Source organism: Cenococcum geophilum (genome assembly GCF_001692895.1).
Source record: "Cenococcum geophilum 1.58 unplaced genomic scaffold K441scaffold_17, whole genome shotgun sequence".
NCBI lineage: Eukaryota > Fungi > Ascomycota > Dothideomycetes > Gloniales > Gloniaceae > Cenococcum > Cenococcum geophilum.
This window is the reverse complement of record NW_027137575.1, coordinates 1,615,997-1,640,000: the sequence shown is the minus strand read 5'-3', so window position 1 is coordinate 1,640,000 and position 24,004 is coordinate 1,615,997. Positions and strand designations below refer to the sequence as shown.

Sequence of the window (24,004 nt, the reverse complement as noted above, 5' to 3'; positions counted from 1 at the left end):
TAAGAAAGGTGGTGGGTGGCGAATATTATAAGATTGACTATATTACTCCTCTAACTCGTCCTCCTCGTCCCCCTCTTTAGGATTGTCGCTGTCCTTGAGCGGTATTACCTCGCTTAATGCGTCGCTGTCGTCGTCGACCTTGATAGCGGCGAGAGTCTTTTCTAGCGGCTTTTTATATGCGGCGACAGCTGCTTGCTCCGCATTCTCTTCTGCCCTAATAGCCTCTTGCTCCGCGATGCCTTAGCATAGCGAATGATACCAAGGGAGAGGTAGTGGTAGAGGTTGGTGGAGGGAGAAACGGCCTGATTAAGGGCGACATTGTAAGCAAAGCTGCGGTGGTAGCGGTAGGGGGCAGCGATAATCGGGCGTCCTTAATTTAGTGGCTGACACTATTGCAAGGGACGCGCAGTTATCACTTAATACTCCCCCGATTGGCTATTCACCGNGCACCGACCGCATAGCGCCTAACCTCCCTCCCGATAAGGTATAAGCTGTGGCGCGCCAGGAGCTCCATGAGCTTCAATCCACGCCACGCCGGCGTCAAGATCAGAGGATCCAGATCCAGATCCAGCTGGAGCTCCACCGCCAATCCAAATAGACGCCAATCCAATTCCATCACTGACCTCTGCAGCAAATCTGTTATCGACTGAGAACTTCCAAATATCATCAAGCTGTTATACAGCGTTAGTAAGAGACTTGAGTGATGGACTAAGGGTTAACTATAACATACGGGCTGTTGAATGGTAAGCAAATTGGTTCACTCGCATCACCAGGAGGGGAGGGAATGCAGTAAACGCACCGGCTATCCTCATGAATAGTAGAGCCTCAGTCAGCAGTGGACAGCACGTTATTTTACCACGTCTCCACTTACATGCTTTAAATTCTGTATATTAGCGACAGATATATATATACTACCTCATGTTTCTAGCTTTCATACTTACAGCCTATAGAGATGAATGTACCTCAGCGCCATTAGCCAATATTTATGCCTACAATATTTGTCGGTTTCCTTACATACTAAGAAGGGATGGTTAGCTACAGACAGTAGGAGTACATCCCTGCACTTACATCCTTCATCCGATAGAAACATCTCTAGGTTAGTAATCTTTCAAACCTGAATATAACTCTACAAGATGGACGTACAGTCTAATATACGCACGAGATCATCAGCTACCGAGTAGATTTAGAAACGTGAAAGTCACAACAGAACCTTACATACATTTTGCTTTTGCAATGGTGCTAACAATGTTCCATCCCTTGGCTGACGGGCCGATTCTGGGGAGAGTAAGTCATCGTCGGTAACTCTATTTGGCACAACCGGCCAAGATCTTCGGGTCTTGTCACGGTCCTTGCCTGTAAACCAGTAGTTAGGGTTGGCCTTCGCTGTGTCCCAGAAGTTATTGAGCGAGTCGCGAAGTATCTCGGCGGTCGCTCGTTGGGGACCAAGTTGCATCTCAGACGTTGTCCTAGTTAAGGAAATCGGGCCTGTTATCTCCGAGTCGCTCTCCCGCCTCTCCGGAAGACGAACAACAAGAAGCTTCATCTTAACCACTTCGAGGAGATCGCGAATTGCGGTGGCTTTGGCGCATTCCTGGTCCTTGGATATGTAATCCATCCATGCTTCCACAGCGGGATGGAGCTGAGCTGCCCTTCGGCGGCCCGCCACTTCGATGACGAAGAAGCCTACCTCATCTGAGAAGCTCCCTTTGGTGTCTTCACTGAATTTGTTCAACCCCTTGAGGCCGTAGAGAAGCCAGACAATAAACTCAAGGATGATACACCCTACTAACCATATGTCGTATAGACGGGATCTGGCCTCATTCGGCAAAGCTGAGAGAGCCTCAGGAGGTTCGTATCGTGCGGTTCCATATCTTGTGTCGGTTCTATGGGGTCTAAGCCCAGTAGCTAACCGGTGGTGCCTCGCTAATCCCATATCGGCGATCTTGAGTTTGCCAAGCGCAGTCTTGTTACTGAACCTCAGAATATTTTCTGGTTTTAAACCGCCATGCCGGTATGACCCGTTCCCATTATAGTTGTGTAGTACATGAAGAGCGCTAGCGATGCCATGCAGTTGCACAAGGACCTCCTTAACTAGCTCAGCGTTTAAACTCGGTAGAGGAAGATTTTGCCAGAAGTCACGAAGATTGCCTCCATCAGCCTATTCGAACATGAAATAGCGGTTTCTGCCCTTCGTGAATGCGGCAACTCGGCTGATTATGTTATCGTGGTTGAGTCCACTGATTTCATCCAGGGCCTTTGCCTCAGCTTCCCAACCTTGATCGGATGCATCATCGTTCAGCTTCTTGATAGCGACGTAGGCTTGGTCGCTATCATCCTGCTTCTGATTAGCTCTAGTCACTGGTCAATTTTTCGTGTGGTTCATACTGTAGCGAAAACTTTCTGATGATCTTTATGAATCTTTGTTCTGCCCAATACCGGTACACGCCTTATTCCGGAATATTTCTGCCTCATTCCGGAACAGGTCGTCCTCAAAGAGGAACAAATCGTGTATCGCTTTGAGCTGCTTCATTCCGGATTAATTGCTTCATTCCGGAACAGATCTTTTAAAGATCAGGCCAATTACAAGATGGTACAGCCCAGTTGAGGCTCACCAACGCTGCATCTACACCGCCAATCGCGAAGCTATTCAAAATAGTTGCGCCATATGCTTAATTTTTATTTCACCTTTAGATTTTATTGGTAAATAGTTATCGCATAAGGCCCACAGTAACCCTAAATTGCGCCTGCGACGCCTACACGACGTCGCCAAAAGATCTACTTAATAAGTGTATATTTGGTAGTCGAATAATATTTCGCAATTAACTGTAAGCATTTTTTAGAGAGCTCTCGTGAGCCCCTTATGGTGTTGATTTTGCTTAGTAATCGCCCAATTAGGCTTAGCTCAGGGGCTTCAAACTTGAACTTCGAACTTTGCGACGAACTTTGAAAAATTCTCATTAATCGCTCCTCAGCCACCACCTTTTCTACGACTTAATTAGATCCTCAACAATATGCAGGCCTTCTCTGTAAGTTATGAATATATATCTAACTTAATTGCCGGGTTAAATCTGACAGCAACAGCGATATCGGCCTCCGCGCCCAACCCCGATGTGGCTGTCGAAAAGGAAATGCAGAGTGTTCTTCCTACTGCCATAGAGGAAGAGCTTGTACAAATCAACCAACCGAAGACTCTGGCGAAGCACCTTTGAGAGCTATAAGCCATAGGAGACTTGCTAGTTCTCAGATAACCTCTTAGCCAAAGCGCCCCCGGCAGGAGACGAAGCCTCAAAGCTCTACACAACCTTAAAGCTCTACACAACCTCAAAGCCTCACACAACCTCAATCGGCAACAGCAAATGAGGAAAGCAATCAATCAAGCCCACCACAAAGGCTGCGGAAGTCGAAGGAGAGGAGGACAACAGAGCGGGCAAGGCTAGCGCAGGCAAGGCTAGCGCAGGCAGGAGAAATCTAAATCGCAACTGCACTAAACCTAATTAGGCAATCAGTCTATGGCCGGCAAAACGTCGGAGAGCCCGGCTTTCGACAGATCTTGGTGGGTTTGAGGCTTTACGCGATTTGCAAATTTTGGTGTCGGGGAACGCGATCGACTACCCCCCACCCAATTGGTTTCTACTACTTATAGACTATATCCACAACGTGGAAAGGCCTTTAAATACACTTATAAATTACAGTGTAACCTAGTTTAGATGGAATCTGATGGTATTGTAGTGGTTTAGGGGGGTAGTCAAATTTGATCTCTAGAGCCTTGCAAAATCTCGTTAGAAAATTAAGATTTTATATAATTATGCTCCACCAGATAATCAATTATAATATCAAGGATATATTATTACTTATTTTACGCCCAAAATTAATAAGATTATATATTAGTCCTTATTTATAACCATTGACTGCACTATACTTCCTAAATCAACTCGTAGAAACAGCTAAGATCTACTGAAAAACTTCATCAAAAAGCTTTATATAGCTTCAAATCTATTCCGGAATGAAGCAATTAATCCGGAATGAAGCAGCTCAAAGCGATACATGATTTGTTCCTCTTTGAGGACGATCTGTTCCGGAATGAGGCAGAAATATTCCGGAATAAGGCGTGTACCGGTATTGGGCAGAACATCTTGACTTTAAAGACTTGACTAAATGTGCCACTTTTGGCAGTCATATCCATCCCAATAAAAGGAAGAATGCAATGAGAAGAAAACTCGTGCCTAAATGCGTCTCTCGTAAACACAGGTGACAAGAACTTCCATTGAACGTCGTAGACAGTGTGTCCAACAGCCAGCGCTCAGCGAGCTTCTTGGCAGCGAGCGAGAGCTAGGGCCACCAATCAAATCGCTCGCTGTTCGCTGCACCAAAATAGGCAGGCTCGCTGTTCGCTGTCAGCCTAATTTCCTAATTAGGCAAATTGTAGGGATTAAATAGTGTTTTACATTAGATTTTTTGGCAGAACCTCTATATATACAATATTGACATTACCTAATTAAAAATCCTCCTTAATTCATCTAGTACAGTATTTAAATATAGTGGAAACCGCTTAGCGCGTATAGAGGCTTAAATAAGGTAGGTAATAAGGTAGGTAATAAGGAAGGTAGTAAGGGCTCCAGAGGCTCTATTTTTATATCAGATCTTAATTTAATACAAGGCTTAAGTGAAAGAAGCTTACTAAGCCAGTGTTTCTGCCTCCGCATTAAGCTTATAGCTAGTAAGATTAATATTAAAGCTTATTAACCAGGGCGTAGTTAAGGCTCCATTAGTGTTAATGTAGTTAATTAAACTGCTTAATAAAAGGCCTTTAAGCAGCCACCATTTCTGACATTGATTTGCTTTAATTATATCGGCCGATAGTCTATTACGCTTATTAGTAATAATCTTTTTAGCTTAACTAAAGACTTATTTATATATAGAGCTTATAGCTAGTATAAAGAAGATATTAAGAGTAATCTTAGCAAGCATTAGATAGAGAATTTAACCGACTTTAAGCCACCAGGTAAGAGGGTTAGGAACGATATTATTTACCTTATTACCATTATTAGTACGGATCTTAATAAGCTTAAGGCCTGCGTTATAGTAGTAATTAAGCTTACTAGCAAGCTTAATACGCTTTTAACTACGCCTAGAGGATATAAGGCTCTTATTTACAACTAACAACTACGTATATTTATTAGCTAAATTGTTATTAAATTTATAAGGAACCTTTCTATATTACAGCTTAACTAGTTCCTTATCTTCCTTATCTTCTTAATTATTAATATAGTTAGTAAATATAGTTTCTATATACCGCTTAGCGTGCTTCTACTATTAAGGCTACCGTTTCCATTTATTGCAAAAGTAGGCTTATTTAAGTGACGGATAAAGGATTACTGCGGTAAAGTAGTAAGGGCTCTCATCCATCATTTTGTTAAAATATTTATTAATCTTTTAGATAGCTATATTAACGCCCAATTTAAGGAAGGAGTCGCTTTTATTCTTAAGGCTCTGCTAAGTTTACTAGAGAATTTAATAAAGGAGCTCTATATTAGTAATTGACTCCTATAGAGCGCTATATAAGCCTTTAACACCAGGGCTATTAGCGTCACCTTTTATACGCTTAGTAGCTAATATAAAAGGCTTTAAGATCTTAATAAGCTGCTCTACCTGCTTCCAATTATCATTAGTAAGCAAGTCCTGCGTTAGATTGTAGCTATTATTAGCTGGTTTCCTCTAAGCAAGTAGATATTTATTAATTACTTTATAAAGAAGTAATGCGCAGCGGAGCATAAAATAGATAGAATTCCACTAAACGCCTCCGTCCTTAATAAGCATAAGCTCTGCATAATTAAATAGCTCATCCTCTATATAGGCATTAAGCTAATTCTTAGCAAAGTCCTCGCGGCGTCCTATTAATCGTATAATGTATTTAATAATATTATAAACCTTGCCCACGAAGCCTTTCTACCGCATAAGATTGAATTTAACTTGGTTGCTCGCACCAATTAGAAGGCGTTTAAGCTTACCTACGCCTTTACTATATATTAGGGCCTTAACGATAAGGTTAATAATATAACCAACGTACTAAAGCCGTTCCTTTTTAGGCACTAAGAGGCTTTATAAAAGGTAAGTATAGAGGTCGTCGTTATTACTAGTATTATCGGTTATTAAGCAACTAAGCTTATAATTAAATTAATACTTTTTAATTACCTCCGCTAAAGCCGTCATGATATTCTTAGCAGTATATAATCCTCGCAGCCGTAGAAGCCCTAAAAGTACTAATTAAAGCTTACCGTCTTTATTAATAAAATAAGCCACTATACCGAGTAGTAACATTCCATTTATAGACGTCTAGATATTGCAGCTAAGGTAGATTTTGCTAAGCGCGGTAAGAAGGAGGTCTTTAATACTAATATATCGCTATTTAAATAAGGCTTTAATCCAATTACTTAATAACATAGGCGCCTTTGTAAGACACTCCTGTATCTAAGGACAATTAAATATAAGTAGAGCGCGCGTATAAGTACTAGTGGCTTAACAGAAGGTAATATCCTACAAAATCGTCTAATCGATACATACTTAAATATAGCCAGCTACCCAAAACGGCTGGCGTTTATAGCTACCTCCTAAAGTAGATAAAGCTTAAGCGGCTGCTTTAAACGGGCTTAACGGAATTAGTAATTATATATTACTCTTATAGCCTCTAGGGCCTATATTAATATTATACTTTAATCTTAAATGGCCAATAATATAATCGTTGCCGTTAATTATAAGTAAAGAACTTTGTTTTTAAGCTAGGTGGCAGATTCTACACAGCTAAAGTCTCTTTGTGTTCGTAAAACTATCCTAAAAAAGGTCTGCTCTATGCTGCAAATAGCTAATATTAAAGCTTTACCAGATATTAACCGCTTATAAAGAACCTAGTATCTATATTTACCAATAAGCTTACCGTACTTTTATAGGTAGAGATTATCCTAGTTAATAGGAAAGATATAGCCATAGTTTTAATTAGCTAGAGGAGGCTTTCGTAATATACCGGCGGAGGAAGGATTGTTTTAATCGCCTAATTTAGTATTATTATTAATTAAAAGGGGAGAAGCAGTTAATTAATAAAGCCTAGATATTAAAGAGCTTAATTAACGCGTAGATTACAGAGACGATAAAGAAGAAGTAGAAGAGGAAGCTCTACTACCTGGTTAACGCGTAGAAAGTAAGGTTCTTTGCATAGTGGTAGTCAACTTTTAGTGAGATATTAAGTAGAGGACCCTCACGCGTGCATGGAGAAATCGGGGAAAATGCTATATTTACTATAGATAAGCGAGAGTTTCCCAGGGGTTTCTCACTGCTTGGCGTATAGCTAATCCTCCAAATATCGGCCGAATATCCTCATAATCTACAAGAAGCTTTAAGACACCAAAAATTCTTCCTTACCTTACCACCAAGGCAGCGAGCTGATAGCGCGCTGTGACTTCATCGCTCGCTGACTCTAAAAATAAAGACCGCTCGCTGGCTGCTTATATTATCAGCTTCTTGGCAGCGTCGCTGGCAGCGACGCTGGCTGTTGGACACACTGGTCGTAGAAATTGGAAAGCTTGACGCGGTTCCATGGCTTGCGGTGAAAGGCGTTTAAGGCTCGTCTGTGAGAACACGACCGATTTTCTAGATAGCAGTGGCTTTCCTTCATTTCTTCGGAGATCGGCAGAAATTGGTCAGTGAATCCATAGCGCTGGAAAGTTTTCATAGCATCACGTAAGACAGGGCCACTAATATCACTGGCAAGGGTTATAGCGAACGATTTTTGGGCCCTTTGTGGATAAACGTTATCAGCTCTTCGGATCCGCTGGGCAGTTCTGCTCGTATGTTTTCCTTATTAAGCAACTCAGAGACTGAACCGTTGGGAAAAAAGTCGCGATCGTCGAATATACTGGGGCAACGTGTGTTCACAATCTGGTCCCCCAAGCTCATTGGATGAGGGTCTTCCGGAGGAGAGTCGTAGGGATCATTATAATCCGAAAGAGAGGTGCGACACGTTGATGTTACCATTGTACCGGAATGTTAAACGACTAAGATGAAGAAGTAAGGGTTAGACATTGAAAGAAAAGCTATTATGCGCAGAAGAAGCTTAGAGACCACGATGATAAAAAGTTATGTTCTGACTAATAAATACATTTCGCTGGGACTGCAAGACGGATTACTTGGATCACGAAGAGCCGCAGTAGAACTACCATCCTCGCCAGAGAGAGCTTCAATCATTACGCCATAAGCGCAGCCAATTGGCTGAGAGACAGCTGCACACCCGCAGCTGCACCCCACACGACATACTGGACGACAGACATTGGTTGCATGTCAGTGAGGCAATGGCGAGATTTCCTGAAAACGGCACTTCTTATCTTTGAGGACATTAGTGACTTGTTGCGGTAGCGGCAGGCAACCTACGCTAAGAACGGTTTAAGCCCTCAAGCCCCATCCTCATTGGTTACATGGCAGCATGATAGGCAAACTGAGGCGTATCTGCCTGCACCGGTGAAGCTGCAGCCACTCATACCCCACCCAAAACCCGTTCCAGTTACCACACTCCCCACAACTCTAATACTTGCCCACTAAAAACCTCTCCACAAGCTCTTTCCGCCATCTGCTCCTCCCCACCTCCCTCAACTGATCTGGCACGCAACTCCCAAACTCAAAATACAACCGCCGAAACTTCTGATCATTAACCTTTTCATCTCTATAATGAGCCGCTCGATCCGGAGCGTAGTAGCGCATCTCGAACTGGATCTGGCCATCGGGCCTTCTACGAGACCATTTGTTAGCGTGGAGGTGAGCAGAGACGGCATGTGTCTTCAGGGCTTTCGCAAAGGCGAGGATGAACGGGGTAAGGCGGGAGGAATTAGAGACGGTGCGGAACGTTTTTATGGGAGTAGCGCCGCAGAGCTAGGCATCTTCTTCGGCGTTGAAGGGGTCGAAGGAGTCGAAGGAATTCTCATCGAAGACTGAGGAGTCCTCGGAGCCGGAGTCGTCTTCACCGAGTAAGGCGGGTGCGTCTTCGGGATCCGTGCCGGATGGATCGGTGAAGTACCAGCGACCGGAAGGTGTAGTAAGATCGGAGATTACGGTTAGGAATTTCAGGTTTGGCTAACTGGGCACGGTCGTGTGGGGGGATTGATGTAAGGGTAGCAAGAAGAGGGAAGAGTCGAAGGCGCCGGTTAGAGTTAGAGACGTGAGGTTCTGGCTTTGGGAGAAATTCTAGAGAATAGTGCTAAGAGGGTCGCAGGTACGATCGCCTAGCAGATTCGTCGGTTTTGTTCTTTGATCAAGCGGAGCTTCGTGGTAGAAGGTTATCTCCGTAGTCTTGAGGAACGGTAAGGTGCGGGTTGAAAGAGCAGAGGGCGAAGCTGTAGCGATTAACAAGGCGGACGTTCGGATAGTGTTTCTCGTTGTCGTAGAGCTGCTAGCCGAAAGATTGGAGTTTGGGGTTTTTCACTGCCATATCAACGACGCCCGCATGTCCAGGTTGCGGTCATCATTCGAATTGCCTAGATTGGTCATTGAAACACGATGTAAGCCTGCTAGGCTTTCAGGCCAGAGAAGATGTATCAGCGAGTGCTTGTAGCGATGCTCGAAGACGTCATGGCGATTTTCGACCTCCGCCTCGTAGCGCTATTGTTGAAGCGCCTTGAAGTCACGCTGGCTTGCATCAGAGGGCGAGTATATTTTTCCAAGCACAAGACAAATTCTACCTTTTACTAAGGCATCCTTCCAAGGCCGCCATGAGCTTCTCAATCGCTTGAGTGAAGGCCTCATTATTCGCCTTTTCTATCAGCGGCTCGTTCAAACTTACCGCGGGCTCTTTCTCTGTAAGTTGGCGATATGACGTCCAGAGTAAGTTTCGTCAGCAAGGGTCCACGATCCCCTCTAAATATCGCATCAAAGTTTTCGAGTTCTGTGCTCTTCATGGTGATGTCCTAGAAAACAGTGCGCTCGATTGAATATTTCTATGATAAGACAATAGTTGCATATGGAGGGAGATTGGATGGCAAAACTTTGCGTTGCTATAAAGGGACACCAGGCTGGTTGGAACGACGTTTGATAAAGCTGGCTATGAGATTTATAATTTCTTGAGGGGGTTAGTGTATTGGGAAGTGTGAGAAGGAAGCAACGGAGCTTAATCGGATGAGAAGATAGCTGAGGCAGGTATCTGCGATGCGCTACTTGTGCAAATGCACTTACCTCTGGTAAGTGCCAGTCAATGACTAGTACTCGGCTTAAGGTTAGATTCTTTTTAAAACTTAAATAAATCTAATAAGTTGAATTAATAATAACGTAGGTGATAGGGCTCTTCGTCAGTGAAAAAACAAGCCGATTTAGGGCACACGCCATACAACACCAAAACACAACACAATACATTGATTTCTACATACAATTCAACGCTCAACAAGTTCGATACTGCGTTATCTGCCTTCTACCCTTCTACAATTATGTAGCCGCTTGGTGTAGTACTTATACATATACTGAATCATTTTCTGATTAATTTCCTCCTTAAAAATATGCCTAAAGCACTTTATAGCTATTTTCTTTACATTTTCGCACTGAAGGCCCTCAGACGGCAAATAAGACAGTAATCCTAAATACAGGGGTTATGTAACGCTAGCAGGGGTTTAATAAAGCTAGTAGGGGTTTTTATAAAGCTATACTAGTTAAGTAAGAGTATGTTGCATCGCGGATGCATATAGGGAACTTTGATTTTCGCGGTTTTCGTTGAGTCCTGCTGTGGCGGTATCTTGTGTACGCAGACGTGACCAAGACACCTCGCAAAACGACTTATAATTTTGAAGTTCTTGCCTAGCAAAATTTCCCTTTATGCATCCGCAATGCAACATACTCTTACTAGTGAGATTTACTATCTCGTTTGCCGTCTGAGTCGCTTACTGAGATAAATGGAGTACGGCATTAGCAGCAGGATGACTGTTAACTCAAGCAGAGCGACTACATGGTTAAGGGATGTGCGCCGCCGCAAAGGTTGAAAATTTCTAGATGGATATTAATAGGATGAAAACGTCGTCAATCATGAGAACAGAGGGATTTGGCAGTCATCCGTTGGATGACAAATGTGGTAAATTAGTGATGATGCCGTGGTTCGTACCGTGTAGTCAAGGTGAGCGTTTCAGCAAATTCGCGGGCTCCTTCCGCATATAGATCACAAACGGTTTCGTCTCAAGACTTCGGCAATGTCACATCCACAACACTTGGGTTCACCTCGCTGCTTCCCCTCCCATATACCAACCCACTCATTTTATCACACGTCTTCTCACATCTCCTTGATCTTGGTCGTGTTGCGTAGGCGTGATGGATGAACACGGCTTTGAAGAAGCGCTTGATCGCTCTGGCACTAATCCTTCATGCCGGCGTCTTTACGAACTAATGGCAAGTGGTGGTGGTGGGGTAACGCGGTAATCTGTCTTAGACTGACTTCAGACAGAAAGGTCTCCGAGCCGACTCTCTTGGTGTGGCAAGGCCCACAATCGCTGAGAGATACCTGCGCTCGTTCACAGATGACAGCTTCCCTGACCGAACACGGCGATGGGTACGATTTTTACCCCTTCTATCTCTCGAATTTCAGACAAACCGCCGACGCTCAAACCTAGTAGTAATGACTGACTAATGATGGTAGATTGGGCTAGTGTTGCACCGTTTGATTGAAACATCGCCCGATATTACCAACTGTCTAGCGAACTTCTCAGATGTGCTTAAAGGCATTGGCCAGATAATCCTTACAAAATCAGAGGATTTGAAGTTAGTAGCGGGCATGGTCATTCGGGAAATGGTGTTAGCTGGCATGCAACACGCATGTTTCTGGCCAACGGACGCTATTCCGTCTGCTATGGCAGATTTTCCAACACACGACAGTCAACATTGGATGGGAAATTTTCAGGATTTTCTCGATGATCTACATGAGCTACGATTTATCGAAAATAACGGTGGCCAGGACCCCGGGGTGCTTTACGCCTTCGAAATTACCGCTGAAGACGGTGTTCATATCACTGAAGAGACTGGCTTGATAGTATTGCTTGTTGAAGGGGGGAATCTTACCTGTGTCGTTCCGCCTTCCAGAACACGGATAGTCCAGTGTTTTGACATTCCGCTAGTTCATGTTACAAATGTAGGGGTTTCAAAGTCAACGGTGCGAACTATTAGAGGATCCCAGACGGAGTACACCACCGCTGCACTAACTCTGGATTTGAGGTCGCAATCTTGGACGTACCTTTGTAACGCAAAGGAATATCACGTACAAAAAATTTTGATCTTGTGCAGAAATCTTTCTGAGGCTCAGGAGGCCGGACTGATGGTCATGGAAGGGAAAGAGATCTCTAACTCGAACAATTTCGGACCCAAGATCTCAGCTAGCCAAACAATTGATATCAGTAAACCGCCCGAATCGGGAGACAAAATCGAACAGAATAGAGATGTTCAGCCTGCACACGGGAAGCCTACGAAGAAGCCTACTATGAGCCAAACCAAACGCAAAAACGCTGCTAATATTCGGCATTCTGAAATACAGCCCCTAGTAAACCAAGCTGCGAAGGGAATAGCTCCACAGGTTGACTCCCCAAGGACTAAGAAAACTACCCGACCTTCAATCGTAAAGGAGTCACGGCTTGCTCAAAAGAGCCGAACACCGGATTCTGGCGCACTTTCTCGGGTTACGAAGTCGAGGCAACCAGATGCAAGCGAATCCCTGATGTCGACTGTGGGAAATAAACCGGTGAAGATTACTAAGGGGAAAGTTTCATCAGACGGTAATAATAACGAAAACAGCGTCTTTGATATTCCGCCAGATGAGCCAGGGGAACTAAGAAAACGAGCGAAACGCCTAGTAGTCAAACATATTCACCCTGAGTCAAGAGAGTCGACTGGTGAGAGTGACCAATCAGAATACATCGAACCCAAGCGGAAATCCCAGCCCTCGACCAAAAAAGCATCTACAACGAAGGAAAAATCAAGACCTAAGCCTACAGCTAGTGCAAATTCTAAGGCTGGGAACAAAAAGAAGCAAGCAAAGTGTCAGAAAGCAGCAACTCAGCATGTTTCTTCCACGAGACCCTCGCTCGTCAATAAACTCCTTACTGGGAACAGATCACAGGGGGGGCTAGAACAACAAGTACCCAGGGATTCTCGCGAGGCATCTGAGGGTGGCGATGTGCAGGATGATGGAGTGGTTTTACAGTCCGACCCACCCCCGGGGTTGCCGACCTTACCATCACATTCAAAACCAATCAAGGCTTTTTCTATCCTTAAACGCCCTGCTAAAGCACCTCACCCAAGCACGCCTGAACTAAAGCGATCGATGATTGCTAAGATAATCCAGCACACTAATGAAGATGTTGTAGAAGGAGGCGTGGATAGCAGAACGCGCTCTATCGTAGACTTTGCAGACGAGCCTGGTTCTGTGCGTGTCCATGAATCAGGAAGCCCCTGTCCAATAGCAAAGTTTGTTGCTGAGAAGCCGTCGGCGAAACAGATGATTAAAAGACTCCTTGAGAGCATGCCTGCTGAGGCACATGAGTCTCATGATAGTGGTCATCTAACACACAGCGAAGAGGTTGCTCTTCACAGCAAGGATCTACTGCGTCCAGGTCGAAGAGAATCAAAGACCACCCCAGTAGATGCCCAGTTAAGCAACAGCAAAGCTCTTCCAGCGTCTCCAGCTGCGGCTTCGAGAGCCATATCGGGACATGTCACTAACACCGTAGTTGAAAAGGCGAAAGCGAACGCTGACAAGGTGAAGGAAGTCAGTGATCCATTCGAAATCCTGCCCATCGAGCAGCCACAACGTCCAAGAACGGCCTTTACACAACTCCTGGCTGGTCAGGTCAAGAAACACGCCCAAGAGGACTACGCCCAATTGCTGCCGTTGCAAGACTCACTCCCCTTACCTGCAACACTAGTACCTCGACAGCAGGTGAACACGAATGGCGACCTCGACGAGACACTCGTTGGCACCGAGGACGGAGAATATCTCCCCGCCAAAGCATCTCCAATGGCAATAGTCTCCTCACCACTTCCCAGCAGCCACAGCTCCAGCTCGGCTACACAGGTCTTCGAGAAAATTGACACAGAGCTAGCAGAAGAGATGGAATGGGAGGCATCTCTGCAGCCGCATCAGCGTGCAGTAGCTGATATGCTGACGCGCATATCGAGAGTAAGTCCACTGACATTTCTTAAATTCGTATCCACTAATATGCGGGCTTCCCCATAGCGCCTTGTCCGGCACCTTGTCGACTCTGAGACCGCGCTTAGAGATATCATTGCGGATTATGAGCGCGATGGCCTTGAACTGATTGCTAACCTGGCGGAGGAACATTCGATTAACCACGCTGCATGTTTCGAAAAGATTGAGGCGCAGAGAGCGGCAATGGGGAAGGAGTTCAGGGAGGTTGCGAAGAGGCTGGAGCAGGCCCGGGCTAGATTCTAAACCAGTCAGTCGACGTACGGGTTTACTTTGTGAAGCGTTATTCCTCTTTCCTTATTTACCAATCACGGTATGGTCATGATCACAGTTAGATGGCCATTGTAGCCTAAAAGGGGTACAAAAATGGTATAACATAATAACATCTCCGGCCTATGCTCCTGATATAATTACTCCGTACTAGTATAGATTAAGTACAGCATGTCGAATTTAAATATCATTAACTCCCTTGCCTTATATGAGGCTTTTCTGATAGCGTGAATCTGGACATCCAGCTCCCATTCCGCTGGTTGTAAATTACAGCAGGTCTAGTGCCTTGCGTCGAGAAAAACGCCAATGGTTCCTACGGCTAGCAAAATTAAGTGAATGCCTTGTGTTCATTTCATTTCGTCTCATTCTCATCGCCTATCCTTGGTGGACTCTTTGACTTGGGATTGTCCTTGCGGTACGGGCTCGCGCTGCGTCTGCACACCACGTTAGCTACCTCTCCCGCCGCCTCGTCCACAGCTCCCGTGAAAGCCTCAGCCGGGGAAAAAAATAGGAAGGGGGCTAACTCACGACCTCCGCCGCTCGCCCTCCTTCCTGAAACTATCGATAATCTTCACCATCTCCTTCCGGCCCAACGACGCGTTGACGTCGCGGTCCGCCATGCTCATGTTGATCCTCTCTTTGGCGTTGGCCATCAGCAGGCGCCTGAGCAGCAGGTGCTGCATGAGCAGGCAGACGAAGATGCCGCAATCGCTGCCGTTCTCCTGCTGGGGCGTGTCGTCCATGTTGATGAAGCGGAGGGACTTGCCGAGCAGCTCGGCCATCTTCTTGGTGACGGTGCGGCCTTCGAGCTCGTTGACGGGGGCCAGGCTGTCGTAGTGGAAGGCGACGCCGTCGAGCGCGCTGACGAGCAGCAGCGACCAGTGCGAGCCGCCCTCGGCCTGCTCGACGTTGCGGCAGTCGTTGATCGGCAGGAAGATGTGCGTCGTCGTGCTGAAGTTCGGCAGCACGTCTTTCAGCGTCAGCGGGTCCGCCGTGTTCATCAGCATGAACGACATGCTGGGGCGCAGCAGCGAGATGGATGCCCGCGGGTAGGCTTTGAGCTTCTCATGCTCGAGGTATCTAGGGAGAGCGGGAAGGGCGTGGTTTTAGCTAGTTGGGCAGGAAGCGTGGAGGCGGAGGGGGAGCAGGAGGGGGGGGTGTTGGCGCGGCCTTACTCTTCCCAAAATACTATGGCCTTCAGGCACTGCGGTTAGCCAGGTTGAACTAGAGACAGCAGGTTTTGGGTGGTGTGAGTACAGACATTGTCAGTCAACCAGTCATACCGTATGCTGTCCACATCCAGCTTCGTCACTACGATGTGGGTTAATATCTCAGCTACGCTCTGGAGTGAGGCGGGGGGAGGCGGGGGGTGCAAGCGTACATACACCGTACGTCGTGGTCTGCGGCGCGTTTAGCAGAGTGCTCGGAGGCCAGGGGGAAGCACGTACCTACAGCTTAGATATGCATCGTCGGGAGAGAGCTAATGGTGCCCATGGAGGCCCAATGTCAGTCTGAGCTGGATCCGGGGAAAACCGGGAATGCCCGTTCTGCTCTTACATTGTCGCCAAAGTGCCTGCTCACTCTTCCCTTGAAGGGGTGGAAGCCGGACATGTATGCTTACCGAGCAAGGGGGGGTACAGGGTAAAGGAAAGATAATAAGTGGTAGGTAGGGATTGAGAGAAGTCGTGGAACAGAATTTCTGAGTGGCAGTGTGCCTGCCTAGTCACTCACGCGTGGTTTTGGCGCGGGGCAGCATGATGACGTACGCCGTGTACGAATTTAGCCAAGGAGGAAGTTTTTGCTATGTGGAGTGCACAAATGTTCAATAAATCTAGACACTTAGGATGACCGTACGAACTGCGTTTGTCCTAAAAGCCATGGAGTTTGCAGCGCGTCAGTTGTCAGTCGTCAGTTATTAGTTGTGACATTACGTTTGGTGACAACAGAACCTTCTAATAGCCTGCTATCTAACACAAGCGTAGAGCTGAGATGAGTGGATAATCGTTTCCGGGGGTATTGTACATGCAACCGTAGGAAAATTTACTGAGACAGGGAGAACTTCCAATTCCGTTACAGCAGTTATTCGTACAGAAACAAAAACGCCGTTCCTGGCCATCTGCCCTTCAAAAATCCCTCGAAATCCTGCAATTAAGGTTTTCAGACAATTAAATTATTCCGGGCGAATTACCCCTATCAAACGCCTTGTAAACCTGGAACTTTGCAAAAGGTAACCTGAGAGTACTCGGTTAGAGTCCGGTGTAATTCTGTTGGGCAAAGTCCTGATTCAGCTGCTGATTCGGCATCTGCGCTTGGCCGTCGTTCAAAAACCAACTCCAGTCCTGATCAATGTCCATAGGGATGTTCTGCCAAGAGAAGTTGTTCGTAGCAAGTGGGAAAGCGCCCATACCGTCTTCGTTGAGCTGAGTGATGTTGTTGTTTTGCAGATAGAAACCATCGTACGCAACAAAGGGTTCTGGGTTGAAGTTGTCCTGACTAACGCAGCCCAAAGTCTGACCAAACATGCTGTCAGTATCGACTGGTGGTGTGTATTCTGTGATGGAAGCCGATGAAGAAGTAGGAGTTGGTTTGTTCGCCTTGGGGTGTGGCACTAGTTTATCGCCGCGACGAATTGAAATGGTACCGAAATAAGGGATGACAAAACTAGAGAGACATTCCGACTCCTCTTTATCCTCGCAGTTGGGTTGTTTTGCTCTTCGAATCTTTTCCAACACTGCGTAACTCTGAGCTGCCACTTTGCCACCCTTTTCTGTTGATGCTCGGCGGAAGATGTCCATGCAGATTTCAATTAATCGCCAATCCTTCTCTTGCTCTTGTGGACTCGGGGCTGATATGGAAGGACCATCGCCAAACATGCCAAGCATGAGTAGAACAGCGGCTGTAAATCCAAGGAAATCAATGGCTTTACATTCGTAAAGTGGCTCTTCTGCTCCACAGCGGAGTATCTGATATAGTCGCAGCATCTCTCGGGATCCACTTATGCAGGCGGTCCTGCTGTATCCGAAGCGTGGGTTGTTTGCGGATTTTAGCATGAAGGGAAGATGAAGGTATACTCTGATCTGATGGAACAAAATCTGGATTAAGAGTCTCTCGCGAAGATCTGCAGCACTGGTTTGGCCATCTATCATGGCTCCTGACACTTCGACCCATCTAGGGTCCAGTTTTTTGAACAGATCTTCCATTTCTTGGTCCAGATCAAGGGCAAAAGCGAATGATTGTTCACCACTTCCTTGGTTCCTGTCGATGACCTTTCCAGCCATCATGGAGACCTTATTCGCAAAGTTCAGAGGTGACATATAGGGGCCAGATTCGACGACCCCCGCGAGGGTCAAGTCACAGTGCGAGTCGCTAACCCCGTAAGGCAATCCAAGAAGCAAGCAGAGAAAGCGGTCGCCATGGTACAATGACCACCAAATGCTCTCGTGGGCCGCTGACGTGGTGCGTTTGCGATGGAGCCCCTTAATACAATCAGTAAATGGAACACCAAGAAGAGCATTGCAATGTTTTACACATACCATAAGTTGAGCGTACATTAGACCGCGACGATTTGCTAGCCAAGCTCTGCGTGGCTGGCCAATATCGGCATACCACTTAGATTCAAGAATGAGACACTCCATCCCTTCGAGTGTTGCAGCATATTCATCATCTGATAGAACCCATCGGTCGACAGTACTGATGTAACGGTCGGTATCATCGCTCTCAGAGCATACACCAACACTAAGTACTAAGACGCCTACTGCACCAGGACTACCATCTAGTAGGGCGTGTGCTGCATACTGGGGAAGGGTTAAATTCCCGGATGTTCCGGTAGTTTTCTTCCGCCATGTCGCCCACCATTCGCTATTGCTATTTAGAATAGCGTTCAGTTGGTCATACGGTGGTAGAACTTCTATCAGCATGTCGCCCACCATTCGCTATTGCTATTTAGAATAGCGTTCAGTTGGTCATACGGTGGTAGAACTTCTATCAGCATGTCGCCCACCATTCGCTATTGCTATTTAGAATAGCGTTCAGTTGGTCATACGGTGGTAGAACTTCTATAAGAGCTTGCCTCGCTCGCTCACGCTTCAACTTCGAGGCTGACTCGGATTCCTCACCACAATCATCCGCAAGACGGTGATCTTCGCTGCAGGTAATTCGGAATGGTTCCGGAACTACTCTGCTAGGGGTTGAGGCTCCATCTTTAGCTGAGTATGATACCTCTGACGTCGCATAATGGCTCTCAGTGTTATTGAGCTAGATGGCCTAACTCAGTAATGGAACGCTTATGAGGGAGAATGTACACGTACCGCATCCTCAAATACGGACAATAACGGAGCAGTTCCAGAGTGCCCCGTTGGAATTGGTCCTGGAGCGGACGAAGAAGCCTCGGAAGAGAGAGGTGTGGGTGGGAGCGGGTCCGAGTACGCGGTATGGCCTCTCACAGTCTCGGCTGGATCTTTATCGGTACGTTCTTCAAGTAGTGAATCTACTAAGGTCTCTAGGCGGGATACCCGCTCACGGAGGTTCTTCCTATGATCCACGATGACATCCGCAGCAGCATGCTCTTGGTCGATGCATCGAGACCCGCGAGCAAAGCATTCTGAGCAGACGTTAGGATTATCGGGTGGAAAAATACACCGGATCTTCCTGCGTCGGCCTGTAAAACCATCAGAACCGGTCCAAAGACCTTTAGTGCTTCTCGATATGTAGGCCTTTGGTCCAATTAAAGCCACATGATATGTGGCTGAAAGGGAAGGTCGTTGCTTGCATTGGCACGGGTTTTCACTTAAACCCCCCCTGCAAGCCGTGCAACCGGGCCAAAAGAAACGGCATGCAATCCGATTTGGTGAACATACATTCAAAACAGCTATGTGTGCCCTTTCGCATTTTCTTCCGAAGAGCAAGATCGGGCGAGGAGCTCTTGGGCATTTCGGCCGAACCAATGATACGAGCACTGGTAAACTGGAAATGGAAGTTGCGAAATTTGCTAACCAACGGACAGTTCACGGACTGAGAGGGCCACGACCAAGAGAAATACGATCCCGAGAGAGGCTTGCGAGCTTTGAGAGTATAAAACAAGGGGGGTTCGAAGAAGGCGCAGCATTGAACGAAGGCCGCGCGATTTCGTCCGACGGCTGTAAAGCGATGCTGAGTAATATTGCTGGTGCTTACAGAAGCCTGGGGAGAATCACACCGGCGGCGACTGGGTGGATAAATATATATTCAGACAGACGGCCTCAAGGCAGCTACATTACGCGTGTCGAGAAAGTATATGATACGAGGTTGGGGTGATCGCCCTGCATAAAAGGTGTGATGAATCTCGCCGATGAGTAGGAGTGGGGAGATAGAAAGCCCGGGGAATCTCCTTTGTGCATATGAACATGCACATGCCCACTAACAGCACCACCAGTAGCCAGCACGCCAGTATGCCAGCATGTTTAATATCTTGATAAAAGGGCTGCCTTGGTCGAGGACAACTGGCCAGCCTGATCAGCCTGATCAGCCAGCTTCGATACTCGTCCTTCAGCTTCGTGCGTAATGAAGATACTGTTGGTCAGCGACTCCTCGGCGACTCCTCAGCGCCTCTCCAATGGATTTAGGACTACATCTGCTTATTGATTACCTAGACCTCGGCAAGGACGCTGAAACCCATTTTCTAATAGGCCAGCTCACCCAGAAAACTTCCACAGCCAGCTGCACGACTACGAACAATTTTCTAGATCGCGCTTTGTTTGAAGGCTCGGCTTGTGGGAGCTCGGCGTCTTCGTGTTCGGTCTCGGTCTGTTATTATCGATAACATGCGAACAATGATGCTCTTCCGCATCTCCCGAAAACAATGAAATCCTATATCCATTCCACAACCCTTCCATCCTTCTGCGCGCTTGAACCCCAGCTCTTCATATACACACCGAATCCCACTTTCTCACGCAATTAACCGCCTGTCAAAACAGTCCGCAGAAAAATGACAACCCAACAGCCGCTCTCCCGGCACAACCCCGCACCAAGCCCGCCCTCCTGTCCAAAACCACGACAACGCCGCAAAAAATCAACCGACCCATTCCTCAACCTCTCCAGTACGCCCGCCCACTCGCACATCCCACCAGCCTCCCCACACTCACAGGCGCCAGAGCAGCAAGAATCGCCCCTAACCCGCGTGAGCACCCCCCAAATCCCCCCAACCCAACAAAGGCGAAAGCAAAAACACAAAAAGGCAAAATCAACGCACTAACGACCCCATCCACCCTCTAGATCCTCGTCTCCCCGCTCCTAATGACCTCCTTCGTCCTCTCCCTCTTCCTCGTCAACCGCCGCGACCGCCAGCGCCGCGCCGCGGCCCACCCCTCCCCTTCCTCCGCTTCCGCCTCGCTAGCCTCCTACTTCTCGCCCCGCGCCTGGCTGGACCCGGAGCCGTACCAGGACCCCGCGAGCACGGCGTGGCGGCGGCGTGCGGACGCGCGGGCGGACGAGAAGGGCTGGTTCCTGACGAAGAAGCATCGCGCGATGACGCGGCTGGAGGTTGGGGATGCGCTGGAGATGAGAGGGAGCGTCATTAAGGGTATGGTGGCTGCGGCGGTGGTGCTGGTTGTGGGCGCGGTGGTTGCGATTCGGTGGGCGGTGGAGAGGTGGTGGGGGTGAGGGGGAGGGAGGTGGTTGGTGAAAAACTGGAGGTATAGGCGTGAAGAGCTAGAAGGGTCGGAAAGGGGACAAGTTGGTGGATGCGTGTGGGGTTGGCTGAGGCGGCAATGCGGATGTATTGCTTGTCTCTTTTGGAGCGCTGGTTACGCTGCACGGATATGCGGTACGACGGGTATCCTTGAAAAGTTGGCTTGATCTATTTTCGCTGAAAGCCGGAGTCTTGTTTCGGGTGATAGCTTAGAATGGATGCGAAATGGGTGTGAGTGTAAGAGTACTTGTATTCATATAAGAAGTTTGAGGGATCCAAAAGGGCAGGCTAGGAGCTTCAAGGCATGCATTGTACAACGATATATGTACGCAAAATCTAGACGACGTGAATAACGATTGAATTATACTGAAGTGCAACTCTGCTACGCGCTAAAAAATCTAAACATGTACATGTGAAACCGAAGCTAAAGGACAGGACGGGTCCAGCCCAAAGCATTAGGTGGAAGCGTGGCCGTGAATGCAGAAGAAGAAAAAGGAGAAAGAAATGAAAACGTAAGTAAAAATCGGCCGTTAAAATGCTCAACGAGACATATCAGGTAGAAATATCGCTCACACTTCCACCCCCTGTTACACAACCGGGTATCAACCAAGCCGAAGATCAAGAATGGCCAACCCACACGCACCATATCTACAGTGAAATGAAGTCGAAGTACCTCATTTGTCCCTAGGCGGGTTTCCTTTAACTCCTCCGGGCCCTAAATGTTTACTTGTTAGGTTAGAAAAATAGGACGACCTCGCCCCTGTCGTTCCTCCTCAGCCTCAGGCTCTTCCACAATTCCTTTTCTTCCTCGCCTTTACCCAGCTCTCTATCCCAGCGGTCGTACCGCTCACGATGATATCGCTTCAGTGCTTTGTTGACGCTGCATCCTCGTTCTGACTCTGGGCCTTTCGTCACGAAGGACATGAAGAGCTCAGCGCGAGCAGTCGGCGATTCTTTGGCCACGCCATTGCTGTGGAGGATCAGGGCACCGTTACCGTTCTCACCAGGCCCTGGGGATGCAGAAGGAGCGCGGTGATACTCAATGGCTTTCATAGGCTTGCGGCCCGGCTCTGGAGACGCGGTGGACGAAGCGCGGCGTCGACGGCGGCGGTCACGAGTGCGGCGGCTGTCACGGCCAGAGTCTTCTCTGTTCCGCAGAGCCTTTGGCTTGCCATTAGTCTCTTTAGTCGTAGCACCTAATGCCTTCCGTGGCTTGGGTTCACGGTCGCGACCTCGTTCTTTTTCCCGTTCCCGCTCAAGCTCTCGCTTGCGTTCGCGCTCTTCCTCTAGTTCATACTGGCGCTGTACTCGTGCGAGAGCCTTGGAGGTGGACTGCTTGGCCCGCTTGATGGGACTGAGGGGTGATGCCTCGACGTAATCTCCACCGGAATAATCTGGGCTTGGTGGGAAATCGGGACGAGTTAAAAGTCTATTTAGGCCTCCTGTGAGACCAGAATGCAGCACAGGTGGTGCATCGGTCATTGTTACGTCTCGTTCGGCCTGCGCGCATACTAGAGCCATATCGAGATCTTCCAGCTGGCGCTTGCGTTTTTTATCTGATTTTTTAGAAACAGTAGTATCCTTCTCACGAGCATTTTTACGCTCGCGGTCCGGCTTGGGCGCCGGGGTATAGTATGCCGAATCATAGTACTCCGATTCTTGCTCGCGAAGGTCGGCATACGAATCGTAGCGTTGGAATGACGGCTCGATGGGCGCAGCGCCGTATGTGAAGCCACTCTCAGCGTAGTGTTGATGGTCATTCCCGTATTCTTCCTCATAATGACGAGCCTCTACGTGGACTATCTCCGTACCTAGTTGTTCAGGTTTCTTGTCTGCATACCTGTCGTCCTCAATCATATGACACTCATCTGGTGGTGGAAGTGCTACCCTCGATTGATTGGGTGTTTCCGAAGCTACGAGAAAGTCGAACACATTCACATCTGGAAGTGCCGCTTGCCCATAATGGGCTGCTGGTGGAGGGCTAGGGGCATGTGGAGGAGCGTCGACGATAGCGACGGCACCTGTATCTGGGTCCGGCGCATCTTCAACATAGGCTTTTCGCGGCACAAGAGCCTGGGAAGTACCGTTCTGTTGTTTTTGTTGTGACTTAGGTTTCTTCTCCTTATACAAGGCACCCTGATACTTTTGCGCTTCGCTGATGCAACTCTGGTTGTCGGGTCATCCGTTAGCCCTATTATCTTTGAACGAATGATGAAATTTTCCGCCATCCGCATCCGCATTGGGTAAGTTGCTTCAAGAATTGTTTTGTGGTCGCAGGAAACAAAAACGCGAAAGATGAGGTTTTCAGGGCCTGGCTTACGGTGTGAGCTCGATACTCGGTCCCGTTGAAATGGACCATGCAGTCTAAGCAGGTAAAAGACGCGCCGCGGCATTGATTCCGATGAGGGTCAAGCTTCTTTTTCGTGAGGACATCCCCACAATTCTACCCAAACGACGCAGGAGTAAGCTATCATGACCATCCAGGAGGCGAGGGGCCTTTGCCAAGGGAACTGAACTACTGGCCCGTGGGAGAATGCATACCTCACAGGAGAACGAAACCATTGTGGACTCTTAGTTGTTTGTAATAATGAGCGGTGTACAGGTGTTGCAACGTCAATGGAGAAGATGCGGTGAGGTCCAGCAAAAGGATGGATGCCCCGTGTACGCAGCGTATCGATTACGGTGGGGGGGAGCTGAGTTTTGGTGGGTCGTTGTGGTGTTTGATGAGCAGTTTCATACTGGGCCACAACCTATTTTACAGGCCAAGCCACATCACCCCCTGACCGGCAATGCGCGCCTTAATGCAAGATCGCGTTCGCGCGCCAGGGTTATAAATAGTCACGCGAACCTTCAGGCCCGCCCGC

The 24,004-nt window shown here is 47.6% G+C and overlaps 7 protein-coding genes across 7 annotated transcripts; 2 read left to right on the top strand and 5 right to left on the bottom strand.

Annotated features, from left to right (window-relative positions):
* Positions 1–854: 854 nt before the first annotated feature.
* K441DRAFT_717469 (uncharacterized protein) lies at positions 855–2,272 on the bottom strand. The gene is made up of 3 exons (XM_067653994.1): positions 1,220–2,272; positions 1,069–1,146; positions 855–1,017 (listed from the first exon to the last, which is right to left on the bottom strand). The coding sequence occupies exons 1-2, from the start codon at positions 1,931–1,933 to the stop codon at positions 1,093–1,095; spliced, it is 768 nt and encodes a 255-aa protein (XP_067504888.1). The 5' UTR covers positions 1,934–2,272; the 3' UTR covers positions 855–1,017; positions 1,069–1,092.
* Positions 2,273–9,782: 7,510 nt separating this feature from the next.
* On the bottom strand, positions 9,783–9,941 carry K441DRAFT_556531 (uncharacterized protein; the record flags this gene model as incomplete). Its single annotated transcript, XM_067643333.1, has 1 exon — positions 9,783–9,941. A coding segment is annotated over one exon (159 nt), but the record flags the coding sequence as incomplete, so codon positions are not given.
* A 919-nt stretch (positions 9,942–10,860) lies between these two features.
* On the top strand, positions 10,861–14,726 carry K441DRAFT_80962 (uncharacterized protein). Its single transcript, XM_067654465.1, has 4 exons — positions 10,861–11,403; positions 11,459–11,563; positions 11,651–14,179; positions 14,237–14,726. Exons 1-4 carry the CDS (start codon positions 11,326–11,328, stop codon positions 14,450–14,452), a joined length of 2,928 nt encoding a protein of 975 aa, XP_067504886.1. The 5' UTR covers positions 10,861–11,325; the 3' UTR covers positions 14,453–14,726.
* A 274-nt stretch (positions 14,727–15,000) lies between these two features.
* Positions 15,001–16,087, bottom strand: K441DRAFT_557020 (cysteine proteinase; the record flags this gene model as incomplete). Its single annotated transcript, XM_067643358.1, has 6 exons — positions 15,001–15,556; positions 15,652–15,671; positions 15,738–15,787; positions 15,862–15,876; positions 15,929–15,956; positions 16,034–16,087. 6 exons carry the CDS (start codon positions 16,085–16,087, stop codon positions 15,001–15,003), a joined length of 723 nt encoding a protein of 240 aa, XP_067504885.1.
* Positions 16,088–16,722: 635 nt separating this feature from the next.
* K441DRAFT_686740 (uncharacterized protein) lies at positions 16,723–19,405 on the bottom strand (the record flags this gene model as incomplete). Its single annotated transcript, XM_067652019.1, has 5 exons — positions 16,723–17,952; positions 18,010–18,383; positions 18,559–18,730; positions 18,784–19,133; positions 19,333–19,405. The coding sequence occupies 5 exons, from the start codon at positions 19,403–19,405 to the stop codon at positions 16,723–16,725; spliced, it is 2,199 nt and encodes a 732-aa protein (XP_067504884.1).
* A 1,149-nt stretch (positions 19,406–20,554) lies between these two features.
* Positions 20,555–21,517, top strand: K441DRAFT_658808 (uncharacterized protein). Its single transcript, XM_067648421.1, has one exon. It carries the CDS (start codon positions 20,747–20,749, stop codon positions 21,110–21,112), a length of 366 nt encoding a protein of 121 aa, XP_067504883.1. The 5' UTR covers positions 20,555–20,746; the 3' UTR covers positions 21,113–21,517.
* Positions 21,518–21,875: 358 nt separating this feature from the next.
* K441DRAFT_676857 (uncharacterized protein) lies at positions 21,876–23,702 on the bottom strand (the record flags this gene model as incomplete). The annotated part of the gene is made up of 3 exons (XM_067651000.1): positions 21,876–23,306; positions 23,461–23,583; positions 23,682–23,702. 3 exons carry the CDS (start codon positions 23,700–23,702, stop codon positions 21,876–21,878), a joined length of 1,575 nt encoding a protein of 524 aa, XP_067504882.1.
* Positions 23,703–24,004: the final 302 nt, after the last annotated feature.

Coding starts and splice junctions, on each gene's coding strand:
- K441DRAFT_80962 (XM_067654465.1), top strand. CDS start 11,326: ATGGATGAACACGGCTTTGAAGAAGCGCTTGATCGCTCTGGCACTAAT. Junction 11,564..11,650: donor CTGACCGAACACGGCGATGG/GTACGATTTTTA, acceptor TAATGATGGTAG/ATTGGGCTAGTGTTGCACCG. Junction 14,180..14,236: donor TGCTGACGCGCATATCGAGA/GTAAGTCCACTG, acceptor GCTTCCCCATAG/CGCCTTGTCCGGCACCTTGT.
- K441DRAFT_717469 (XM_067653994.1), bottom strand. CDS start 1,933: ATGGGATTAGCGAGGCACCACCGGTTAGCTACTGGGCTTAGACCCCAT. Junction 1,147..1,219: donor CACCATTGCAAAAGCAAAAT/GTATGTAAGGTT, acceptor TGCGTATATTAG/ACTGTACGTCCATCTTGTAG.
- K441DRAFT_658808 (XM_067648421.1), top strand. CDS start 20,747: ATGACCTCCTTCGTCCTCTCCCTCTTCCTCGTCAACCGCCGCGACCGC.